Source organism: Hemicordylus capensis, chromosome 1 (assembly GCF_027244095.1).
Source record: "Hemicordylus capensis ecotype Gifberg chromosome 1, rHemCap1.1.pri, whole genome shotgun sequence".
Taxonomy (NCBI): domain Eukaryota; kingdom Metazoa; phylum Chordata; class Lepidosauria; order Squamata; family Cordylidae; genus Hemicordylus; species Hemicordylus capensis.
Window position 1 is genome coordinate 32,452,285 of NC_069657.1, and position 18,020 is coordinate 32,470,304.

The 18,020-nt window shown below is 46.1% G+C and overlaps 1 protein-coding gene across 3 annotated transcripts in view; it reads left to right on the top strand.

Annotated features, from left to right (window-relative positions):
- Positions 1-473: 473 nt before the first annotated feature.
- Positions 474-18,020, top strand: part of DDX24 (DEAD-box helicase 24) — a 28,351-nt gene continuing 10,804 nt past the window's right edge. The window contains exons 1-5 of one of the 3 annotated variants that reach the window (XM_053285592.1): positions 474-626; positions 2,194-2,921; positions 6,693-7,058; positions 11,416-11,569; positions 13,263-13,778. In XM_053285592.1, coding sequence (XP_053141567.1) covers positions 2,201-2,921; positions 6,693-7,058; positions 11,416-11,569; positions 13,263-13,778 — 1,757 coding nt within the window. In that variant the 5' untranslated portion in view covers positions 474-626; positions 2,194-2,200. Of the gene's footprint in view, positions 627-723; positions 892-2,193; positions 2,922-6,692; positions 7,059-11,415; positions 11,570-13,262; positions 13,779-18,020 lie in introns of those variants that run through there. The other 2 variants (XM_053285593.1, XM_053285594.1) reach the window with 2 other exon arrangements.

Below are 18,020 nucleotides of genomic sequence, written 5' to 3' on the forward strand. Positions count from 1 at the left end.
TAATTCAAAACATATATCCTATACCACTTTGTTGATCATCATGTTGAGTTCCCAACAGGGCTTCTCCCCATTAACTTCAGCGGAGTTAGTGGACGTATGCCCACTACTTTGCACGCATGGATCAGCCCAGGGCTGCACCCCGGGGTCTCGGTAGGTCCCTCTCTTGACTTGTCTTTTCCCGACCACTACCGCTAGGTTAGCAGGGGGTAGAGGCTGCGGCTTGCATGCTCTCTCTTTCTTTCTAGATTTCCAGATGCTCGTGTTCACAGCTGCCACCGTCCTCCGTGCCGGTCTCTCAGGGGTAGGTAACCTTGGCACTTGCTCTCTAACTTTTGCTGAACTACAGGCCCCATCATCCTCAGCTTCAACTTATTGCAGCTGGGGATGAAGGGAATTGTAGTTCAAGAAAAGCAAGCGAGTCAAAGTCGGCTACCTCTAAACATGCATGACGCGCTTCACAGATCTCGCTCGCGAGAGGTTCAAATAAATCCCGTCAAACGAAATACCGTCGAACGGGGTATCCACCTCTCGCGAGATCTCGGCCTCCTCATTTACTCTCCAGGCGCGTGTGAACCAGCTCCTGGAAGTTTTCGTGTCTTCCACCATTCCCTGATCGCCGCTTTCGGGTGAGTCTTTCCGGCCCGCCGCTTGAGGTTCCTGTTGCCACGTCCTGGTTTGTCCCGGCGGCTGCGAGAGCGGCTGGGAAGCGCGACACAGCAGCCCTTCTCCAATGCATGAGGCACCTGGCATGCCCCAGAGCTCCACGTGTGTGCTAGAATTAGGCAGTGCGTGGCTTGGGGCTCTGCCTCTGCGTGCACCTCCTGACTGACCCTGAATGATTTGACATGACAGCTGATTCAAGGAAACTACGCTGCCTAACCAACATATTGGGTTGTACTTTTTGCTGGTCAAAGACTGTAATACATTCTGTTCTATACTGCCTGACCCAGACTTGTCTCCAACCACGCTCCTGGTTATCACTGGCGATCTGGAACTTTCCTTGAGCAAGTGGTGTTGAGGAGGGTCTCTCTCTCTCCATTAACCTTTTTTACAACAGTGGTAGTTTTGACAGCATTTCTGGCAGCTCTCTGTTGTCAATTGCCATGCTGGGGACAGGGCCATAGCTCAGTGGCAGTGGCACCTGCTTTGCATGCAGGAGATCCCGAGTTCACTTCTTGGCTTCTCCAGGAAGGGCTGGGAAAGACTCCTGTCTATAACGGTGGAGAGCCACTGCCAGTCAGAGTAGACATTACTGAGCTAGGTGGACCAAGGGTCTGATTTGATAAGGCAGCTTCCTGTGTCCCTATTTTTATTTTAGTCTATAATGAGGTTGGGAATTGCCCTGAGTCACATCACAGGTTCCTTTCCTGCCTCTTTCTAGACTCAAAAAGATGTGACCTATAGCAACCATCTTCTTAAAGTCTAGAATGAGGCAGGAAATGATCATGTAACATGAGACAAGGTAATTTCCTACCATGTTCTAGACTAAAAGATGGCAACTGGCACCAGGCAGCTGCCAGGAATACTGTTGAAGATCCACTGTGGCAAATTAAAAACAAAGTACAGTCAGGCAACTGGAAAAAAGACCCATCCCCAGCAGATGAGTACATTTGGTGAGGAGGGGTGAACTGCTTTGTGAACTTTCCAGTTGACACTTGACCAAATACTGTAAAACACTCCATGATGTAATGCACTTTAGGTGTTGTCTAGTTGTCATGAGGAGGCTACTAGCTGCAATTGGCTAGGGAAAGTCTTGACATTTCAGTTGGCTAGGGAAAGTCTTGACAAACTTTCTTTGGATCTAGGAGCTAAACAATGGATGCTTGACAAAATTACTAGACTTGCATTCAGAAAAAGGTTTAGGGAAGGACATATGGGAAGTAGGGGGCCTGGGAAAGGAAGGGGTGGGGCCTGAAAACCCAGCATGGAAAGGGTAAAAGGGTGGACTTAGAAAGGGTTGGAAGTGCTCCAGAAGAATGAGTGGAAGAGAAGAAGCTGAGGGAGGAGTCTGAGAAAGGAGGGAAAACTAGGAAACAAGAATGGGCAGTTAGGAGAATTGTCTACACACAGAAGCTGCAGAACTGAGAACTTGCATATTGATGTGAATTATCCAATCAAATCTTTGATTACTGGCAAAGTTATAAACAGATAGCCTAATTTGCTATATTTTCCTTCCCCCCCCCCCCATTGAAGGTCAGTCATGAAGTTCAAAAGAGGAAACAAGTTTAAGAGATCATCTAAATCTAAACAGAAAGGCATCAAAGTAACAGGACGATGGAAGCCCGTTGAGATTGACCCGAATCTTTTTGCCGATGAGCAGCTTGGAGGTTTAGTCTGTTTTGAGGAGCTCACAGATTATAGTATGGTGGCTTCCTCTAAAGCAAGGGAAGAGAAGGTCAGGAGAAAATCTGAGGGAGGGAACGAGGAAGAGGAAGAGCTCTTGATAGAAGATGGTGCCATTCCCAAAAAGAAGAAGAGAAAGCGAGAGAAAAGTGTTGAACATGAGACAACTGGCAGTGATGATCCTAAAATAGAGGAAACACTGATTCGTCAGGATTCCAAGCATGAAGATGCCATTGTTAGCTGCGACCAAGATGAGAGCAATGCAGAGAGCAGTGCTACAGGCCTGAAAAGAAAAGAAGTGAGGAGAAAGCGGAAACGTAGGAAGAAAGCATGCCCTCCCCAAGATGTCCTTGAACCTGTTAAATCTTCTAAAACGGTCAAAAACTGGACATCAGAAGCTCTATCTGTATCTTTGGATCAGAAAGTAGATATGTCTGCCTGGAAAGGCCTCTTTGTCCCAAAGCCTGTTCTTCAGGCACTGAGTGAATTGGGATTCAATGCACCAACCCCTATTCAGGCTCTGGCTCTGCCTTCTGCAATTCGAGATGGCATGGATGTTCTTGGAGCTGCAGAAACAGGTACGACCTCATAAGAACATACGAAGCTGCTTTTTACTGAGTCAGACCAGTGATCCATCTAATTCAGAACTCTCTGCGCTGACTGGCAGTGGCTCTCCAAGGTTTCCAGCAGGAGTCTCTCACAGTCCTACCTGGAGATGCTGCCAGGGATTGAACTTGGGACCTTCTGTATGCAAAGCAGATGCTCTGCCACTGAGCTATGGCCCCATCTCCTACCACCATACTACTATGTCTGGAGTGCACTGGTTTTTCATAAATGTATATATTTCACACATCCACAAGTACACTACCAAATAATAGTAACTAGCTGACCTGGTGCAGAGCATCTGCGCTCCTAGTTCTCCCTGTATCTCCCCCAACTTCAGCCCCATTTTCCCCCCGTGACCAGGCTGCTTTTCCTCAGCGGCTGGCTGCCGCTGCTTCTCCTCGGCTGGTCATCTGCCGGCGGCCGCTTCTTCACAGCCGCCTGCTGGTGGCTGCTTCCTCTGCACAGCTGCCTGCTGTCCTGGTGGCCACCACTTCCCCTGCGCAGCTGACCAGACTGGTGGCTGCCACTTCTCCTCCGCGCCCACTTCTCCCATCACTAATCCGCAGCTCTCTCACAAGAGCTGCCACACATGGGATTAGCGACGGGTACATTTAAGATAATTAAATATATATAGATATTCACATTTGTATACAGGATGTGGGTTTTCTGGACAATTTTGAATTGCAAAATTTTCTGGGAACATTTCCCATGCAAATGTTCCTCATTTGCATAAAATTTGCATTACTTTTCTCAGAAAAGTTTACTATGCAAATTTTCCTGATGCCCTAAATAGATTGTGATCTGAGTTGGTATGTTATTCAACCTATATATTAGTTACAACAACAACAACACCATATTAATTTGCAAGACTGTATCTCAAAGTTTTTCAAGTAGCCAAGTAGTTGATCCGAAATATTAGATTGGGGGTGTGTGTCAATAAAGCCACTTAATGTGATCTAAATATTATAGATAACAAATATGTGTTATTTGGTAGGATTTTTGTTAAGCTAACACAGCAATCTGGTTTCTTTTTTCCAAAGACCTAGATAAGGAGGGATGTCTATCCTAATTGACAGCTCTGCTCAATGTTCTCCATATAAAGCAACTGAAAATCATGTCAAGGGCAAACTATTCCACACAGGTCCTAGAGATAACATGAAAAAACATTAATTATGACTTCTAAATTGCCAAGCTTGCCTAATATTGCATTGACATCCGTTCATTGCTACTAATACATGTTGGGAAACAATGGCTGACATCTGGACCAGCACGTGCAGCAGTGTGAGTTCTCGTCTACCCCTGTGCTTTCGCTTGAATGGGGGAAGGGGTGATGTTTGCCAGTCTCCCCTTCTCTCTGAAGCCTTCTGAAGCCTATTTTGGCATCACCAAAACATATCTCTGGGGTTCACATGATCCTCAGGGACATATTTTGGTGATGCACACTGGGCTTCGGAGAAAAGGGGAGATTGGTGAAAATCACCCAATGTCAGCCAATGAATTTTTAGAAATGGAAAAATTTCCACAGAAAGATAAAATATGAGAAAAATTTATGTTTTGGAAAATTTGCTGTAATAAAATTGTCCACTCCACATCTCTGATTAAACTCCAACTTTGGGAGCTGATTTGCTCCCTTATCCATCAGGAAGGACACATCCTTTCATTATGAGATGAGTCAGCTCCCAAAGTGGGGTGCTTAAACTCCCCCAGGGGCATAGCAAAGTTTGAGCGGGCACTGGGACAAAAAGTAAAGATGGGCCCCTGCGCTCCCTGCTTTCTTTTTCAGAGGGGTGCAAGGGTGTGTGCAAAGAGCAAGCTGTCATCCAGCTGGTGGTTGCCTCCCTCTCTCAGGGGCCCAAAGACATTTTTCTCCCCCACCCTGGTTCAGTTGTAGCTACACCCCTGAACTCCGCTTTTGGAGCTGCCTAAAACCAGTCAGTGGAGCACACCAGCCAGTGTCCTTCAGCACACCAGTTGGGCAACACTGTTGTAAATGGCTGCCTTACAACACTGCATCATGAGCATTGAGCGGAGTGGAGTATCGTTTGCCCTTGACCTGATTTTCAGTTGCTTTATATGGAGAACATTGATCACAGGTGATCAATGTTGGCTTAACAAAAATCCTACCAAGTACACAGTTTGCATGATAAAATTTAATTGCTGATGAGAGAGAAAAATTCAAGGAGAAAAATAAAAATAGAAATCCAGCTACGAGGGCTCCTAAAGTTTGTGTGTGTGTGTTTTAAACCATGCCTTAAAAAAGTTGTTCTTTAAGGTGCCATGGTTGGTTTACTTACTGCAGACTAAAATGGCTGACGTGATGAAAAATATGGTTGTTGCTCCTCAGGACTGAAGGTTGTTTCCCAAACATGCCTGTTATCTTATGAAAGTTGCTCTTGGGTTTTCAGCATCCTACGATGGGTTCTTGACCCTAGGTCACCACACGTGGTTGGACTGCAACTCCCATTGTGGCTGAGGTGATGGCAGTAGTGGTCCAACAAAATCTGGGGAGCCAAGATTGGGAACCCCTGCACTAAGATAATTACCCTGTAATTAATCCTGTAAATTATTCTGTATAATCCTTTACTTAAATGCTTTTTAAAATGCTTAACCTTTTAAAATAAGTGTACCCATTCTGTCTTCAGCTTCAGCATCTGTCACAAATCTTCAGAGGGGTATGTGTGTGTCACTGGCTTACCCCCAGACTGAGTTACTCATAAGTACTCCCACTGAAATTAATGGGACATGGCAAAGCAATAAACAGGCATAAGACTGCTTATGTATAACAATGTAAGCCATCCATTGACTGGAGAAAGCCCATCTTATAACTGTAATATTTAAGTAAGAGAGAGAGAGAGAGAGAGAGAGTGTGTGTGTGTGTGACAAAAACAAGTGTTACAGGTTGGAGGTAGGCTACTACAGTCACTGGCTCACATCTGCCCTAAGATGCTCAGAAGCAGTCTTATCGAAATTAATGGGACAAGTACTTGTCTCATTAATTTCAATGGGAATAAAAGAAGGTAAAGTTGTGCTGTCAAGTCGGTGTCAACCCCTGGCAACCACAGAGCCCTGTGGTTTTCTTTGGTAGAATACAGGAGGGGTTTACCATTGCCATCTCCCGCGTAGTATGAGATGATACCTTTCAGCATCTTCCTGTTTCGCTGCTGCCCAAAGTAGGTGTTTCCCGTAGTCTGGGAGACATACCAGCGGGGATTGAAACTGGCAACCTCTTACTCCCTAGGCGAGTTACTTCCCCGCTGCACCATTAGGTGGCTCAGTGGTAATACTCAGTGCTAATTTTGTGAAGCTTGTCAGGCAGAGGGGAGGGGTATGCTGAGCTTCGGCACGTAGTTTAATTGTAAACTGCCCAGAGACGCAAATTTTGAGAGGTTTAGAAATATTTTAAATAAATTACATAATAAATAGTCAGCCAATCAGGAACAAAGGAGGAGGGTCTTCATCCTCCCCCCTCCCCTTCTGCAGTGGACATATTGTTGTGTATGCATCAGCTTCAAGCTTACGATCCTCAAATTGGGAACAGATAGTGTGGCTGCAGTATGGGGAGGCAGGTGAGCTCTGAGCAACCCTGGGAGCCCTTCAAGTAGTCCTAGGAGTGCTAGTACCCCCTTTGGGAACCTCTAAACTAACACAGTGCTTTGTTTTTGAGACTGCTGGTCAAATTTGATTCATTTAATTTAGAAACAGTGGGTAACAGTGTGTCATGTTTGTTTGTTTGTGTGTTTTAGGAAGTGGAAAGACGCTTGCTTTTGCAATCCCAATGGTCCATTCCATCCTACAGTGGCAAAAATCAGAAGGTTTCGCAAGTGGAAGTGATGACCTTTTTGATGAAGTGGCAGATAGTGTGGAGGATATGTCAGACCAGGAAGCAGAAGACCTAAATCCCGACAAGGAGGAAGCTAGTGGCCCTGATGACAACACCAAATCTCTAGCAACAGATTGTGTGAAGGTGCTCGAGGATGCAGAACTGGGCCCCCAGACCGACACTGCTGTTGTAGATAAAAGCAATCCTCTTCTGGGATTGGTCTTGACTCCAACAAGGGAATTGGCTGTCCAAGTAAAGCATCATATTGATGCAGTTGCCCGGCTCACAGGTATGTCCATTCCAGGTGTTTCTTTGTGGCTAATGCTCCAGCTGTGTGCAGAGGACAGGGTCCCAGCTTTGCTGGTGGCTCCATTGAAGTGCATGCTGTGGTTTCTTTAGCCTACTGTGGAAGCCTTTCTGCAAAGAAATTCTTCTGCAGTTTGTTTTTCTTCTCTGCAGAGAAAATATGGAATGGGGTATTGATAGCAGATTCAGCTTTCATTTTAACAAAATAAAGAAATAAGCAAGTGTTTAGACCTTATGCTTTGCAGGTATGCTTGAAAGCATGTGGGCATGGCTTGTTAGAATCTCAGAAGCTAGACTTGCGGCCAAATAAGAATTCTCTTTGTCTTTGTCTTCTGTGTTTTGTTTTTGGCATTATTGAAGCACAGATGTGCATTAGGATGGAGCGTGGGTGAACACGAAACTTTTGGTCCATCTAGCCCCCTGTGAGGAAGCAAGTTCTTTGTTAACTGGTTCAAAGACATAGGAACATAGGAAGCTGCCATATACTGAGTCAGACAATAGGTCCATTTAGCTCAGTATTGTCTACCCAGACTGGCCGCGGCTTCTCCAAGGTTGCAGGCAGGAGTCTCTCTCAGCCCCATCTTGGAGATGCCCGGGAGGGAACTTGGAACCTTCTGCTCTTCCCAGAGCAGCTCCATCCCTTAAGGGGAATATCTTGCAGTCCTCACACATCAAGTCTCCCATTCATATGCAACCAGGGCAGACCCTGCTTAGCTAAGGGGACAAGTCATGCTTGCTACCACAAGACCAGCTCTCCTCTCTCTAGAGGACTTCCCCCTCTCCTCCTGCAGCTCCCCATAAGGGGAATATCTTACAGTGCTCACACTTCTAGTCTCCCTTTCATGTACAACCAGGGTGGACCCTGCTTAACTAAGGGGACAAGTCCTGCTTGCCATCACAAGCCCAGCTCTCCTCTCCACAGAGATAATATATCATCGGATGCTCTGAGCTCGGTGTATATTTTCATTTTAATGTCTCTATTCCTCTGGTGTCTTGCCTTACCCTTCCCTTCCTGTTTTTTCCTCATGTGTTTGCTTAGATTGTAAATTTGTGCAGTATAAGTCTTGTTGTATTTGTACTATGCCTTGTTGTTTAGGTGCCTAAGAAATAATAAATAGTGGCCAACATCCTGTGCAGCACAACCTTGGCATTAGCAAGCCACCAGGGCTGTTGCGCATATGAAGGCCACCCTGGCCCTTTTGTGGAGGCTGGCTGTTGCGTAACATCTTAAAACACTGTGTGGGCAAGTGCTTTGCACTACTTCCGTTGTTTCCAGTGGAAGACTCATGAAGCAAGTGCCCGCCCGCTGTTTTAAGGGGTTAAGCAAAACCCGGCCTCTGAAATAGCCCCAGGGCTGGTTTTCGTGTGTGCAGCAGCTCTGGTGGTTTACTAATGCTAAGGTTGCCCTGCACAGAATGTAGTCCACCAAAGGCAGCATCCACTGTATTGCTGATGCACTGTGTGTCTATGGATGCAGCGTGTGGCTATGGATGCAATGTGTCTCCATGCCTCTTCCTTACTGAACCTACCCTGAAGTCTCCAACAGGCTAGGGCCCGAGGACCTTCAGCAGCAGCATGGGATGTGGCACAAAGGGCTGCAGCAGAAGGAGGAATCGGAAACTGCAAGGGGAACTTGTAGCAGAGGCATTATTACATCAGAAGCTGCCTTATACTGTACCATATCTACCCAAATCTAAGTTGAGGTTCTGTTCCTCCCCCCACCCCTGCTATTTCTTTTCTGTTAAATATGGGGAGGTTGTCTTAGATTCAGAGTCCTTTTTCTTTTGGGTAAATACAGGTATACCTGTATTTAGCCTCTATCATTTAAGGCATCGTCTTGCATTCAGAGTTGCCTGCTCTTCAGGTAAACACGGTAAAGGAAATCATGAAAGGAGATCTCTTTCCCCCTTCATCCAGTCCTATAACTCTTAACTACCCATCTGACATAGGAACTTAGAAAGCTGCCTTATACTGAGTCAGACCCTTGGTCCATCTAGCTCAGTATTGTCTACACTGACTGGCAGCAGCTTGTTCAAAGTTTCAGGGAGGAGTCTCTCCCAGCCCTATCTTGGGGATGCCAAAGAGGGAACCAGGGACCTTCTGCATGCAAGCATGCTGGTGCTCTTCCACTGAGCTATGGCCCCCTCCCCTAAGGGGAATATTTTACATTGCTCACATGTAGTCACCCATCCAAGTGCAAATCAAGGCAATACAAACCTCCATATTTTGTGCAGAGTGTTATCAGTATGCTCATGACTCCCAAATCTATTTCTTCATGTCAACATCCTCAGGAGAAGGCATAACCTCCCTAAATGCCTGCCTGGAGGCAGTGATGGGCTGGATGAGAGGTAACAGGCTGAGGCTGAATCCAGATAAGACGGAGGTACTTATTGTGCAGGATCGGAACTCGGGAGATGATTTTGATCTGCCAGTTCTGGATGGGGTCACACTTCCCCAGAAGGAACAGGTACACGGTCTGGGGGTGCTTCTGGATCCGAACCTCTCTCTGGTGTCCCAGGTTCAGGCAGTGGCCAGAAGTGCATTTTATCAGCTTTGGCTGATATGCCAGCTGAGTCCATTTCTTGGTATAAATGACCTCAGAACAGTAGTACATCTGCTGGTTACCTCCAGACTTGACTACTGCAATACGCTCTATGTGGGGCTGCCTTTGTACATAGTCTGGAAACTGCGGTTAGTCCAGAATGCGGTAGCCAGGTTGGTCTCTGGGTCATCTCAGAGAGAGAATATCACTCCTATCTTAAAAGATCTACACTGGCTGCTGCTAAGTTTCCAGTCAAAGCACAAGGTTTTGGTTATAACTTATAAAGCCCTAAACAGCTCAGGCCCAGGGTATTTAAGAGAACGCCTTCTTTGCTGTGCACCACACCGCCCTTTGAGATCATCTGGAGAAGTTCGTCTGCAGTTGCCACCAGTCCGTCTGGTGGCTACTCAGGGATGGGCCTTATCCTTTGCTGCCCCGAGGCTTTGGAACACACTTCCTGCTGAAATAAGAGCCTCCTAATCTCTTACAACTTTTTAAAAGGCAGTCAAGACGCATTTGTTTACCCAGGCTTTTAATTAGACATTGTTTTAATTGTGTTTTAATAGTTTTAACATTTTAAATTTTGTGTCAATCTTTTTATTGGTTTTTATCGTCTTGTAAACCATCCAGAGAACTCGCATTTTGGGCGGTATAAAAATGTGATAAATTAATAAATTAATAAACCTAAGCAGTCCCCCTTGCCTAGCAAATGGGATAAGTCATGCTTGCCACCACAAGACCAGCTCTCCTACTTTATGGGAACATAGGAAGCTGCCATATACTGAGTCAGACCATTGGTCCATCTAGCTCAGTATTGTCTACCCAGACTGGCAGTGGCTTCTCCAAGGCTGCAGGCAGGAAACTCTCTCAGCCCTATCTGGTGATACCAGGGAGGGAACTTGGAATCTAGATGCTCTTCCCAGAGCGGCTCCATCCCCTGAGGGGAATATCTTGCAGTCCTCACACATCAAGTCTCCCATTCATATGCAACCAGGGCAGACCCTGCTTAGCAAAGGGGACAAGTCATGCTTGCTACCACAAGACCAGCTCTCCTCTCTCTAGAGGACTTCCCCCTCTCCTCCTGCAGCTCCCCATATAGCATCCCATGCTGTTGCTGAAAGTCCAGCAACCCTCAGACACAGATTATTGGTGTGGAGGAGGCAGGCAGAGTAGGGAGAAGAGGGGGATGAAGTAGGGAACACGATGCACTAGAGAGAGACAGAGAGAGTGACTGGCTGCAAGCCTTTGTTTTGTTTTGATCAGGGGTTCAAGAACCAGACACCACCACTTTACTGCTACACAGACATGAACGTGCACTTCCAATTGCATTTTTGTACTTATTGCAAGTTTTAAAAATAAATATAAGTGTTTAGGGAGCGAGGCTGGTGAGACAAGACGTCAAGCCAGGCTACATATTACCAGAAATCACTTTTGGAAATATAGCTCCTCTACGTGTTACATTAGGAGGAGATGCTATTTTGCATCCTGCTATCAGCTGAATTAATTCCCCTGACAAAGACATCCGGAAATGTGTCAGGAATTAGATGAAACAATACAGATCTCCTCCTGTGTTTATAATTCTGATAAGCATCTTGCTGTAAGGCCCTGTCTTGGTGTATAGAGGGATACATGCTGGCACAGTGGAACTTAATGTAACATTCAAGAAGATTATTTCTCACAGATGTGGTGAAGCGTGTCATTAGTCAACTTCTGTGCTATGAAATATTATGAGTTAGGATGTAATCTGTCTAAAATGAAGCTTCAGATCCTTAATATCTTTCCAATCTATATGTCCCAGACATTAAAACAGCCATTCTGGTCGGAGGAATGGCACCTCAGAAACAGCAGCGAGTCTTGAAAAGAAGGCCAGAAATCATCATTGCAACCCCAGGACGCCTGTGGGAGCTAATTCAGGAGAAACATCCCCATCTCTCAGATCTGCGGCAGCTCAGGTATCAAGAACCTTGCCAAGAATGTCAGCCTTGTCTAAAGAAGCAAAGGCTTTAAAAAAATGTCTATGCACTACCAAGGTTTAAAGTACTTGCTGCTTAAAGCATTATTGACCATGCAGAATCTTTGGCACTTTGCTTTGAGGTTTACATTTGCTGACTTGAGAATCGGGACTACTTGTGAATGTTTGCACAAAATGCCTGTCATTGCAATAATAAACGACCAACAGGGAAGTTGGTCGTTTGGGATCCCATGCAAACCAGATTTCATGTTGAAACTAGTTACCTGCTGAAAAATTGGTATTCCTGAGAACCTTCATGTCTTATTCTTGGCTGAGAAGTCCAGATTTGAAAACAAGCAAGGGTCATATTTGAGGGCTTGGAGGATTAAGTTATGGTTATATATTATTTAATTAAATTTTATTATCCTCTTCCAAGTTGTTCTGTTATCCATAGAATTTATGGGTTAGTTTTCCCGTAAGGTTTATGGGTAGGAGAACATTGCTGACGGCCAGAAAGAATGGCCAGACTCCCATACAATGAAGCTATTCCCATGATCACTAGAAACTAGAGCCCAGCCTGGTTCCTAGTGATAGTGGGAACCACCGGGCTCGTGGGCAAGCCCGGTGGTTCCGCAGTGGCTAGCCCACCTAAGTAACCCTCCCCTTAAACAAGGTTAGCGGAGCAAGCATTTATTTGATTGTGAGTTGCCATGGCTCGACCGGGAGGCTAAAACAAGCTTCCCAGCCTCGGGTGTCTCTCCAGAATGCCCCGCACACTCGCATGGAGCATTCTGCAACTTCCAGGGGGCAGGGGGCCCTCGATCCCCACTGCCCCTACTGGCTCCATGGCAGAGCCGGTAGTTGTATGGGTGGCTGATCCGGCCGCCCAGCAACAAGCAACTGCTAAACCCATTCTCCCTGCCCTCTTCCTGCCAAACCCATCCCAGCTCTACACATTGATTGTGTGTAGCGCCTCAATAAGTTTATTCTCTAGGTGCTCATATGGGTTAAGCCAGAGCATGGTTTAAGGCAGGGCTGCACAACTGCAGCCTTCCTACAGATGCTGGACTACAACTCCCATCATCCTGACTATTGGCCACTCTAGCTGGGGTTGATGGGAGTTGTAGTCTAGCAGCAGCTGGAGGGCCAAAGTGGTGCAGTCCTGGTCTAAGGGCACATGATACAACACCATTGCTAAAGCTAAGTAGGACTAAGCCTGGTTAACCCTTTGATTGGAGACTGCCTGGGGCCCCCATTTATGTCACCTTGAGTTCTGTGATGGAGGGAGGCAGAATATAAATATAGCAAATACATTCACATGAATATTTGCTATGCCAAAAACTATGAAGTTGTGGTTTTGCCTCTCCCTTAGCTGTTCATTGCTTGTAGCATTTTGTCCTTTGGTACAGACACTTGATAACCAATATCTCATACGTTCTGAAGGGTTTGCATTGTGCTTGAGTATGATAAAGGGACATGTGTATATCCATCAAACTTGATAAGTAACACATTCATTTTGTTCTTCTGTGTCTGTATTCTTGTACAAAATATTGAGTCAGAATCTATTTTTGGTGCATTTACAAGTTGGTCCTCCTTTTTGTGTGCCGTCGCAAGAAAGGCTCTTCTGAAGTGTGTTATATTTCTGTGTATCTTGAACAAGTGCCCTCAAACTGTCTCTTGCTTCTCTCTGACAGGTGCCTGGTGATCGATGAAGCAGACCGGATGGTTGAGAGAGGACATTTCTTAGAACTCTCTCACTTGCTAGAAATGTTGAGCGATTCACAGTATAACCCCAAACGGCAGACGTTTGTTTTTTCTGCCACCCTGACTTTGATCCACCAAGCTCCCGCTAGAGTTCTCCAGAAGAAAAAAGCTACCAAAATAGACAAAAAGACCAAGCTGGAAACACTGATGCAAAAAGTGGGCATCAAGGGTAAGCCCAAAGTGATCGACTTGACAAGGAAAGAGGCCACTGTGGAGACCCTCACAGAAACCCGCATCCACTGTGATACAGAAGAGAAAGACTATTACCTCTATTACTTTCTCCTTCAGTACCCAGGCAGGACGATGGTTTTTGCAAATAGCATTGATTGCATCAAACGACTCACTTCGCTTCTGACAATCTTGGACTGCAACCCTCTGCCTCTCCATGCAAACATGCACCAGAAACAAAGGTTAAAAAACCTGGAGAGATTTGCTGAACGTGACAGGCAAGTTTTATTTATTCATTCATTTATCTGAGGGCTGCAGAACTTTGGCCCTCCTGCAGATGCTAGATTACAACTCCCATAATTCCTGTTGCCCACTGTGGCTGGGAGTTGTAGGCCATCTAGCAGCTAGGGGACTGAAGTTGTGTAGCCCTGATTTATCTATCTGGAAGGGGCACCTAGTTGTTTTTCAGTCGGTGGAAGGCATCAGACTCTTCCTGGCTAAACTGCTTCGGCCATTCTTTTGGATAACTTGATAAAGCTGTTCAGTTAAAATTGTTTTATTATTAGGAACATAGGAAACTGCCTTATATTGAGTCAGACCATTGGTGCATCTAGCTCCATATTATCTACTAGGGGTGTGCAATTTGATTCAACCTTGAATTGATTCAGGACAAATTGGGGGCAATTCACAGATTCTACCTTGAATCAAATCAGCCTCAAAATATGGGGCCCGATTTGGAGTCTAAGTGAATCACCCCTGATTCGACCCTAATCTATTCAGGTGATTCAGTTGGAGTTGGCAGGTAGACCAGCCCTCCGCTCCAGACTTAGCACATCTATTGGCTTCCCACTAGGCCAGTCCTCCGAGGTGGGTTGACAAGTCCAGAGCAGAGGGCATGTCTACCTGCCAACCCCAGCTGCTAGACGGACTCTCCCCAGGAAAACGGTGCCATTTTTAGGCCCAATTTCCCATCAAAATGGCACTTGAACTACCCAAATAGATTTGAGTGATTTTTCAGTGAATCAATTTGATGGTTCTGCGATTTGATTCAACCTCAAATCAAATCGCAGAATCTGATTCAAGCACAGCTCTATTGTCTACATAGACTGGAAGCGGCTTCTCCAAAGCTGCAGGCGGGATTCTCTCTCAGCCCTCTCTTGGAGATGCCAGGGAGGGAACTTGGAACCTTCGGTATGCAAGCAAGGAGATACTCTTCAGAGTGGCCCCATCCCCTTACGGGAATATCTTATAGCTCACATGTAGCCTCCCATTCAAATGCAAACCAGGGTGGACGGAGCCATATTCTCATTTCTTGCTATCAGTGTTCTCTCTAATTTTTTCCATCTGTGTGCGGAATGAATTTTGTTCTGAGCGGCAGTATCAAGACAGTATGTGCGCACGTGCGTTCAGAATGGGGCCTTCCTGATTCAACCTGAGCGGGATCTAAAATTAACTGAGCAGAAATAAAAAAACTTGTGAACGTGCGGACATCTTAGAAGGAACACTGCTTGCTATGCAAACCATTTTGAGAATGTTTTGTTTAAAAGTGGCTTATAAGTATTCTAAATAAATAATAAGGCAAAAAAAGAGAGAGACACAAGAACTAATGATGCTTCTAGCATCTCATGAGTTTTTATTCCTTAGGGTTTTTTTGAGGCAGGAAAGCCTCTTCTCATCCTTTTGCTATGTGAACCACTTTGAACACTTTTTGGTAGAGTATAAATATTCTTAACTATCTTCTATCATATGTGTGTGTGTGTGTGTGTGTGTGTGTGTGTATATACAGTGGTCCCTCTACTTACGAAATTAATCCGTTCCGAATGCACATTTGTAAGTCGAAAAGTTCGTAAGTCGAAAAGCAGTTTCCCATAGGAATGCATTGGGAACGGATTAATGCGTTCCGGAGCCTAGAAAAAAGACCCAGACCCCCAGTAAGGCTTGCAAACTGCACAGGAACATTTCTTTTCAAGAATAAACAGGCAGTAAACAGGCAGGCAAGTCAAGGAAACCGCATGTAAAATTCGTAAGTCGAGGAAACCCCATCTAAAAATTTGTAAGTCGAAAAAACCGCATCTAAAACCGGATCTAAAACTGCCGTTTGTAACTCGAAAAATACTTATGTCGAGTAGTTCGTAAGTCGAGGGACCACTGTGTGTGTGTGTGTGTGTGTGTGTGTGTATATATATAGATATAGATACAGATATAGATATATATAAAATAAAAATTCTCTAAGGCATACCCATGGCTAATCCCATGTGTGGCAGCTCTCATGAGTTTGTGAACAGAAGCATCTGACTGGGCAGTGGGGATTCCATGTGCAGATAGGGAAGAGGAGCCTGTAATGGTTAAGGCCAGTTGGAATGCAACTGTTACTAGTCGAAAGATGTTCTTGATTGTAGAGGAGAGGAATCTATCTTCTTTATATATTTTTTTCTTAGATGTACCCGTTACTAATCCCATGTGTGGCAGCTCTCGCGAGAGTTTGAGCAGCTGCCGGATAGCGACGGGATGGGCAGGAGGGAAGAAAATGGCGGTGGCGGCAGCCGGCTGGGGTGGGGGGAATTGTGGCAGCCAACATGCAGAGAAAACTGCAATGGTGGTGACGGGCGGGCAGAAGGATGATGTGGGGATGGGCGGGCAGGCGAGAAAACAGTAATACCTGTTATGCCTGATGGGGTGAGGACAAACTGGAGGCCATGGAGGAGAAGCAGTGGCCAGGCACGGAGTGGTGGCCAGGCCACTAGTGGTGGCCAGGCACGGAGGAGAAGTGTGGCCAGGCCACCCGCCTGCCGAAGGAGAATTGGGGCTGGGGGGAAGGGGGGGAGAATGAAATGGGCCTAACTGGGGGTGGGGGGGAGACAGCGAGAACTAGGGGCGCAGATGCTCTGCTCCAAGTCAGCTAGTATATATATAAAAGGATAGTGGGCAGGGTTCTGTGAAGAGAGGAGTCATAAGGGAGGAAAGAGCCCCTTCAGGAGAAGGAGGCTGCCGTTGTATGAATTAGATGAGGAAACAAGATGAACAAGATCTGTTAACTCAGGAAGGGAGGAAGAGAGAAAGGGGGGGAGAGAGGAGAAGAAAGAAAGACAGTGGGGAAGAGCGAGTGGAGGAGAGAGAAAGAGATAAAAAGAAGGGAGGGGAGAGAGAGAAAGGGCGAGGGACTGGCCTGAGCCTGTCCACAGCCTGAGGGGAACGAGCTGCCATGGTGTCACCTATTGGCAGCACGGAAGGTCCAAGTCAACCACTGCTGCTGTTTGGGGCTACCGAGGCCATTGGTGGAGAGAGGCAGGCAGGCAAGGGACTGGGCCTGTCAGTAGCCTGAGGGGAGCGAGCAGTTGTGGCAGCAGCGAGGAAGGGCCTAGTCAACCGCTGCTGCTCCTTTGGGGAGCAGGAGCGGATGAGGGTGGGGAGGTCTCTAGGGATAGAGGGCTGCAGCTTGGCTAATAGGCACCAGCAACGCTGCAGCCACAACCAAGAAGGGTGAGGGGGATGGAGTAAAGGGATGTAGGAGTGACCAAGAGGGGTGAGGAGGATGGAAGCAGTGGGATGGAGGAGGAGAAGCAGGAGTGCAGCTCAGGTGAGGATAGAGAGATCTCTGAGGTGAGTAGGGCTGTGGCAGGGGGTGAGGGGAGCAATCAAGTACTAGTGCGCTGATGCTCTGCACTGGTTAAGCTACCTGTTCTTATTTAGTATTACATAATAAAATTGAGAACGAGAAGGAAATACATGCAGGAGGACAGTCGGTCCTTGCCAGAGGAGTTCAAGTAATCCAGGCCCAAGCCCCATCACCTGTCCTCTGGACCATGCTGCTGTCTAATAGGATGTAAATATATGTATACTGTATGGTATATACACCCTATGCTTTTTCAGATTTAGAAACATCAAGATAGTAAGCCCAGGAAAGCTAGATTCTAAAATATGTGTGAATATATATTTGCTTTTGTCACATATTTCTCTTTCTGCTGGTTATGGGAAGAGGAAAAGAGCTATGCAGTCTATTGACACTGCCCTAAGTTCCCCGTGATAATATATATTTTAAAATACAAATATTTAGGCAAACTGTAGATGACAGGTGCTGTCTAGTGGCATTCCCTCCTATGTGAAAGGGAAAGGGATGGGGCCAGAGCTCAGTGGTATAACATCTGCTTTGTATGCAGAAGGTACTACTGTAGCACTTTCAGGATAACTGCGCCAGTACAATGAATAAGGGGCGATTTTTGATGGCCTCTCCTTCCCCGGAAGCCCCCGTGCCACCCAAAATGTGTCCTTGAGATCTATGCTGTTAGTCTGCTCCTCTCACTGTGCCAGTGCTTGCTTGCTTGGAATGTCAGCCTCCATTCCTCAAGTATGCTGTCAGTGGTGAAAGGTTTTTAGCCTAAATATGCGGTCTTGTAACTTAAGGCGTGTTTGCATTAGTCATTTACCCTGCGTCAGTATCTATGAGGAATCTGTAACGCACATCTGAGATAGGTTGTCAGCACCGAATACAACAGGGAGTTGATGCAGGCTTCATGTGATGG